Source organism: Micromesistius poutassou, assembly GCF_964030765.1.
Source record: "Micromesistius poutassou genome assembly, chromosome: 14".
NCBI lineage: Eukaryota > Metazoa > Chordata > Actinopteri > Gadiformes > Gadidae > Micromesistius > Micromesistius poutassou.
Genome location: NC_140284.1, coordinates 18432368 through 18440566, shown reverse-complemented (window position 1 = coordinate 18440566; position 8199 = coordinate 18432368). Strand labels below are relative to the sequence as shown.

Genomic DNA, 8199 nt, shown 5'->3' with positions numbered 1-8199 from the left:
ACAATAATTACTATTATTATTACTATCTGGCATCCATTCCTGCATATGACGGACCTTTTTATGTTATATTTAATAATTTTCACTCATAAAGTCATCATCAATAGTCTTATATGACTCTCATTATGAATAGTGATATGTTTCCTTCACCTGGAGCCCCAGCGGAACGAATTTCCCCGGGGACACTGGAGCTAGAAACCTTACATTATGTTGTTGTGGATCTTATTTCCTCCACATCGCCCCACGCTAGGTGCCCGCCGACCCACCACCACACGGGGTGGGTCGACGGGGTGTCCTGGCCCGGAGGTGGAAGAGGAGGTAGGCCTATAGGGCAGGAGGAGGGGAGGTGGGGGAGATTCCGCTCTCCACGCCTCTACCGGTAAGGCTGTCAGCCATATTTCGGAGTACGGGAGAGAAGAGGTTCCCTGAGCAGACAGAACCAGAGGAGGAGGCTGCACCGGCCCGGATGTACACGGCACTGACTGTATATAGACGAGATACTCTCGGATACCGACGGGTCTCCGGGTACAGCGACTCCTTGGAGGTGAGTTATGTGTTTCTAAACACTTGTGATGAGCAGGGGGAACAGGGAGGGAGGGAGGTGCGTAACGGATCTCTTACACTGGCCGGTTTCATAGCGGCAGGTGATCGGAGCATAGCCTACTCAAAATGATAGTTTATGGATAGACAGGCGGGCTGGGGTGGGTTTCTGGAGCGCAGGACCGGTTATACGAGCGGATCCGTTGTATTTATAGCCGTGTGGGACCGTTGACAGGTTGTCTGGACAGACCGACGATCTTTATCAGGGCTATGGGAACAAAGTTTTTTTATTTTCATCGCCAGCCACTGTTCACGTATCGATGTCTCTAAAGGGATAACCCAGTCGTCTACAGAGGTAATAACCCGCATTGATATCAGATGGACGTGGTTTGGTACAGCCCGGAGTGGGTGTGTTTGTTTTCACTGTCGGCCTCTCCTGCAGAAAAGCGAGAGCAGTTTCTTAGGAGCTTTGCAACTTTACGAACGGGAGTCACTGACGACGCTTCTGCAATTCTGCGGGGTTTAGACCAGATAGGGTATAAATAAGTCATATCATTAGGCGATCGAAGGGTCTGTATTTAACACAGGCTTCCGTCATCGTCGTCCACATGAAAGTACACTTTTGGTCTCGCCATTGAACCTTAGAAGCGTCTCCACGGCTATTTTAAATTCCGCTATTTCTGGCGGTCGCCTCTGGAGATTACGCAAAATAATACAGTGCTCCCACCGTGCCAGAGTGGCGTTTTGGCGCAAATGCTGTCCGGGAATAGAGCTCCGTTACCCGTTGCGCACACACGCACTTAACGCACACTGCGCCTTCCCATCGGGCAGAAACAGATGCCTAGGTGACGCGCGGGTTAATTAGCTCAGTTGATTGGCCGCATGGCACCGGGAACCGAAGTTTGATTGGCTGTTTGGCCGGTCGTTCACGGCCCCTTTTGCCCGTGGTTCGCTTTTCTCCCGTCCCCTGTACACCGACACGGGACACCTTTTAACGGACGGTCTTGTGTTTCAGGGAGCGGTAGGCCCACTATTTCTCTGAGCAGGCAGATAGACATTTACATTATCACCAAAAGAGCTGTTTCTCTGGCCAACCGTGTTTCATATGGGTAGTAAACACAAGCCTTAAATGAGTAAATCTACGACTGCGTAGGGCTACTACAGTATTACGTTAGTACAGAAATTCTGCACAAAGTAGCTGTAGAAGAAACTAGTTGATCTGTACCGAATCAATGGTCTACTGCAGGTCTACTTTCCAACAGTAGCCTACTACTATAGTCCTCAAATAAGTATAGCAGACCTACATAGTAAGTATACCTGTAATGTTACTACAGGAATACTATAGTAGTTTTGCAATTCTGCAGGTGCATCAGGTGTATAATGTCTGTAGAGAGTAGGCCGAAAGGTAGCAGACACTAGTCCAGTAGTGTAGCAGTAGTATCTGTCTGATGTCTGATACCTGATCCAGTATCAGTAATCATTAAATCCTAACACTGGGGTGAGAGAGTTCCATGTGAGGTCATGACCCCAGACAGTAGGGGTTCTGTCATGTCATGTGATCAACCCCCCCCCCCCCCCCCCCCACACACACACACACACACACACACACACACACACTATATGGTACAAAGACAGCCTTGTGCTTTGGCCTCTATAGCTACTGTTGTCACAGCTGTCGGAAGTGTTTGTGTGTGTGTGTGTGTGTGTGTGTTTGCGTGTGCGTGTGTGGTACCGCCAGAGCAGAGCGGAGGTCTGTCATGGCTTTACTGGCCCATTTGACCCCTACCCTCTGACCCTAGTACAACTACACTATCTCCTGGTAACCAATACGTCAGAATCCATGTTATTACCTTTGGTTGGTAGTGATTATGAATGGTGTGTTGTTGTCGTCCACAAGGTGTGGAGCTGCTAGTGTTGCTAAACTGGGCCAGAAGTCAATAAATTACAACTTCAAGGCACACACACACACACACACACACACACACACACACAGACACACAAACATAAACCAACAAATACAAAGACATGCTCACACACACACACACACACACACAGATGCACACACACACACACACACACCCTGCCTGTTCATAGTGTACCCTGGACATTCCGGATATTGTGCTCACTAATAGGTCACCTGGAGAGTTTAGAATGTGTGTGTGTGTGTGTGTGTGTGTGTTTGTGAGTTTGTTTGTAGCCGGCAACCCCCCTGTTTTTCCATAAAAGTTCAAACCCAATTAAATCTGCCATCGGGCCGTTCGGTGAACGAGGAAACAACATGGCCCCTTTATTTGATTCACCTTTACGAGTGTACCTGCTCCAGGCTTCAGGAGCGACCAGACAGGATCAGGGCTTTATCTGCTGCACGTTAATATTAGATTCATTTTCCTAATGGAGGGGTGACTAGTTCCAGCTGACCGAGGCGTGAGCTGTTATCACAGATAGGAAGCTGCATGTGTTAATCTTTTAGGCTGTGATTTGTTAAAGTGGAGCACTCACAAGATCAATTGGTGTTATTTATTAAAATGATTATGCAAGCCAGTGTGACATGGTGAGTGTACCTGAGTTTCAAAGTTAAAAGGGGGTTCACTTGAGTTGGATGGAGAAAACTCAAACAATCACAGTTTAGATTGAGGTTGTTGTTGTCATTTATCTAGCTTGTTTAGAAGATCTGGCGGTTCCTGACAAACAACATACATATATATAAGTAACATATATTGTGAAAATAACATCTAGCATAACATGTATACAGTATATTCAAACTTATACTCATTCAAACTTTGATGTATTCATGTAATATAGAGGATGAGATGTTACTGCAGAGCAATTGCTTCATCTCTTTGTTCTCTGAAGCAGGACACACACACGCTCACACGCACACATACATACACACACACACACACACACACACACGCGTACACACATGTACGCATGCACGCACACACATACACACACACACACACACACACACACACACACACACACACACACACACACACACACACACACTCACAAACGCACATGCAAGCACGAATGCATGCACATACTGTACACATACATACATATGCTTGCACAAACACACACACAGACACACATTATGCTTTGAGCTTCTGCCAGGGGTGAAGTATATCTAACAGGGTTCTCCAGATGTTGTGATGTTGTGATTTCCTCTCTGTTCCTCTCGTCCTTACTACACTTGGGCTGCATTCCCAATGTCATCCAGTGCTTCCTTCTGAATCTCGTTTTTTTTTTTACAAACAATCCCTTGTTGCACCCGCGGTTCCATTCCGTTAATACTCGATAAGAAGCTCAATCGCCCACCAGGCTGCTTGGGGGTAGAGGATGAATCAGTGAGAAAGAATCAACCAGAAAGTGTTTTAGAGATCTTGAGACAATGTCATCAGACATTTACTTATCACACTGCTTGGGGGCAGAGGATAAATCAGTGAGAAAGAATCAAACAGAAAGTGTTTTAGCAATTCTGAGACAATGTCATCAGACATTTACTTATCACACGGCTATATGGACGCATATAGGGCATCACATCATGGGATTTTTTGTTACACCCGCGGTTCCATTCCGTTAATACTCGATAAGAAGCTCAATCGCCCACCAGGCTGCTTGGGGGTAGAGGATGAATCAGTGAGAAAGAATCAACCAGAGAGTGTTTTAGAGATCTTGAGACAATGTCATCAGACATTTACTTATCACACTGCTATATGGACGCATATAGGGCATCGCATCATGGGATTTTTTGTTGCAGATACTCCATATTGAGATAAAATCCCAAATCACTGTAAATAAACCATAACCTAGGCTTATGATGACCTTGTTTTGCAATGTCTCGCATGAGACAAGCGGTGGCAGTTTCAAACCAATCACAATGATCACAATAATCTCTCCATTATGAAAGGTATATTTCATGACTTTGTGACTGTTAACATAATAACTGACATTCCAATGCTCCTATGCTTCTAAAATGGAGGCGGTCATTGCAATAAGAAGTACAAGCCCTATACCTAATGTCATTGGCTACAAAGGCTGAAGGTTGTGATTGGTCAAATCATAAACAGTTGATGTCTTAATTATCTATCAAGCTATAGATCAAGCAGCAGAGCTGTCCCAACTGGCCCCAATTCACCATCACTCCTTTATGCTGTTTGCCCCCTCTATTTCTCACACTGTCTTTCTCTCTCACTCTCTCCCTCCCTCCCTCCCTCCCTCTCCCTTCACACTCGTAAGGTGAAACATGGTCAAATATAGAAATGCACACTCATAAAAGCCTTGAACTCTCTCTCACACACACACACACACACACACACACACACACACACCCACACGCACACGGGCGCACGCACACACACCCACACACACACATACCCACACACGCACGCACGCACACACACACACACACACACACACACACACTATATTTACTACCCCTGTACCTCCCCCTCTCATGGCCCAAGACTCTCTGTGTGTCTCTCTGTTGCCTTGAGCCAAGGTTCATTTGTTGTTGTTGTTTTTGTCGTTGATGTTGTGTCCTTAGGCGCAGGCCGGCCGAGCGTCGCGGAGGACTTCCTCTTCTTCTTCTGGGTTTATGAGAGCGGGACGCAGAGAGAAGGACCATGCCGAAACCTGTGAGCCACGACACCACACCACCGCGATAACATCACCACGGCGTGGCCAGAGGGCAGCGCCCTGACCCCAAGCAGTAGCACATCACCGGCAGGACACGCAGAGATCACTAGCAGGACGCGGTGAAATCACCGGCAGAAACTGCCTCTGTGTTGAATATTCATGTTCATATTATTATCATTATTATTATTATTATTAATATTAGTATTATTTTTTTTCTCCTGGCGTTAGTTTGTCTTGGAGCTACATGCTCCCATGCACACATGCCCCGCGCTCGCACACACACACACACACACACACATACACACACACACACACACACACACACGCGCGCACACGCATGCACACACCCATACACAAACAGATAGACACACACAAAAACACACACACACACACACACACACACACACACACACACACACACACACACACACACACAGTGCTCTATCAATCAGAGTAATGCTGAATTAGGCCAAAGACAATTCGTGGGGAAAAAAAAAGCAAAGATGTGTGATGGAAAAAAGAGAGAGAGAGAGAGAGAGAGAGAGAGAGAGAGAGAGAGAGAGAGAGAGCTGGGAATGGGGCCAGTTAGTGCCTTGGAGAGGTTAACCATTTGCGTTGGCATTAGCCCCTATGCTAGCTGTGTCCATGCTTTGCACGCCTGCAGTTGTGCGGTGAACCCTAGCTGGTTTCAGTGAGGCTTCCACTAAGGGCTTCCGTTTAATGCTAGCTAAAAGGACAACTGTTTGTTAAGTAGTCATCACATTAGTATGTAGGTTTGTATGTATTAGCTTACCGAAACCCCCAAAGGACTTTTAAATAATGAGCCATCACAACCACAAGCACAGGTCTATTGTGAGTGTTTTATGTTTTGGAAAAAAGTATTTAAATAGGAACATGGCAGCTAGTTAGCCGCAGGCGGCCATTAAAAATGAGTTTGGTCCTGGATTTCAAACCACCCCAGGGGCATGCTGCCTTAATGTGCACGGTGTGTGTGTGTGTGTGTGTGTGTGTGTGTGTGTGTGTGTGTGTGTGTGTGTGTGTGTGTGTGTGTGTGTGTGTGTGTGTGTGTGTGTGTGTGTGTGTGTACAAACCCAACAAGGTCAGACATGGATGGAAGACTAACAAAGCTTTTTGATGTAATGTTGGTCAAGCACCATGTACTGTTTGTGTATTCAGGAAAGTTTTAAAACAAAGGTACTGCTCATGTATTCGGGAGCAGAACAAAGAAACAAAGAAAAGAAAGCAGTCAGCTGAAGCAAATAACAATAAGGAACAATAAAATAACATGAAATAAATAAACAATTAAAACAGCTTTCTTCAATGTAAACAAAGGAACTTTCAAGTGTGTTCCTAAATATACTCTTATTGATTTCCAATAAACATCACTGTGTTTGTGTTGTGTATGTGTGAAGGGTGTGTTTGAAGTGTGTGAGTGTGTGTGTGTGTGTGTGTGTATGAGTTGGTGTGTGTGTGCGGTGTGTGTGTCTTTGGGCTTGTTTGTATGGGGGGTGTGTGTGCGTGCATATGTTCTGTGTGGGTGCGTTGGTGCATGCGTGTGGGTGTGTGTATATGAGGTTGTGTGTGTGTGTGTGTGTGTGTGTGCATGTGTGTGTGTTTCAGTTCTGGTGTTATCTCATGTATATTTGATGTGTGTTGCGTTGTGCACATGTTGGCCTCTCCGTGCGCTGGGCTCTGACTCCAACCCTCAGATAAAAATACCTTTTGAATAATTCACTAAGCGGTTTTCATTCCTGTAATGGGAATTATCCAAGTCACTACGTCTAATTACTGAGGGTGTGAGCTATGCTGACCTGCGCCTCCCTCCCAAGCTACTTCAACTGTCACCTCCACACTACTCCTCTCTCCTACTGTCACCTCCTCTCTCCTACTGTCTCCTCCCTCCTCTCTCCTACTGTCACCTCCACACTACTCCTCTCTCCTACTGTCACCGCCTCTCTCCCACTGTCTCCTCCCTCCTCTCTCCTACTGTCACCTCCACACTACTCCTCTCTCCTACTGTCACCTCCACACTACTCCTCTCTCCCACTGTCTCCTCCCTCCTCTCTCCCACTGTCTCCTCCCTCCTCTCTCCCACTGTCTCCTCCCTCCTCTCTCCCACTGTCACCTCCCTCCTCTCTCCTACTGTCACCTCCCTCCTCTCTCCTACTGTCACCCCCCTCCTCTCTCCTACTGTCACCTCCCGCCTCTCTCCCACTGTATCCTCCCTCCTCTCTCCCACTGTCTCCTCCCTCCTCTCTCCTACGGTAACCTCCCTACTCCTATATCACCTCCTCTCACCTCCTCTCACCCTCTCTCTATCTTCTCTCTCTTGCTGTCACCTCCTCGCTCCTCCTTTTATAGCCCCTCACCCCCTTCATGAGTATCACAGTCGCTGCATAAGCAACCTAAAGACAACCTGTATATAATCAACACATAAACAAGTACTAACAACTACAATAAACAACTACTCCTGTCTGTCTCTATTCCCCAATATATTTTACGATGTGTTGCATCTAAACCAGAGCTGTGCTAGGAGTCGATAAATTGTTGAGTTGTGTGCTTTTTTTGTGTGTGTGTGTGTGTGTGTGTGCATGTGCGTGTGTGTGTGTGTGTGTGCGTGCGTGCGTGCGTGTGTGTGTGTGTGTGTTCAGATGAACGTGCGTGTCACCACCATGGACGCAGAGCTGGAGTTTGCCATCCAGCCAAACACGACAGGAAAACAGCTGTTCGACCAGGTAACACACACACACACACACACACACACACACACACACACCGCTTATTCATGCAAATAACAGGACTAAATATAGATGATAATTTAATTCATAAACATAATCTTGCCTGAGAAAAATCCAAACATACCATCAGTATCAGTCAAACTATCCCGGAACCAGCAGAATAAAAACCAGCTGGACAGAATGCAGTAGGAGCCACTACTTGAGCATGTATTTATTTATTTTTAGTAATAGTCCAGTGCACAATAGGAAATGGTGCATTGCAACAAACTGATGGTGGTGGTGA

At 46.4% G+C, this 8199-nt stretch overlaps 1 protein-coding gene across 2 annotated transcripts in view; it reads left to right on the top strand.

The window, feature by feature from the left end:
* Positions 1 to 412: 412 nt before the first annotated feature.
* LOC311358396 (radixin) overlaps positions 413 to 8199 on the top strand; it is a 21029-nt gene continuing 13242 nt past the window's right edge. The window contains exons 1-3 of one of the 2 annotated variants that reach the window (XM_084478417.1): positions 413 to 541; positions 5087 to 5177; positions 7830 to 7913. In XM_084478417.1, coding sequence (XP_084334543.1) covers positions 5166 to 5177; positions 7830 to 7913 — 96 coding nt within the window. In that variant the 5' untranslated portion in view covers positions 413 to 541; positions 5087 to 5165. Of the gene's footprint in view, positions 542 to 763; positions 893 to 5086; positions 5178 to 7829; positions 7914 to 8199 lie in introns of those variants that run through there. The other variant, XM_084478416.1, reaches the window with a different exon arrangement.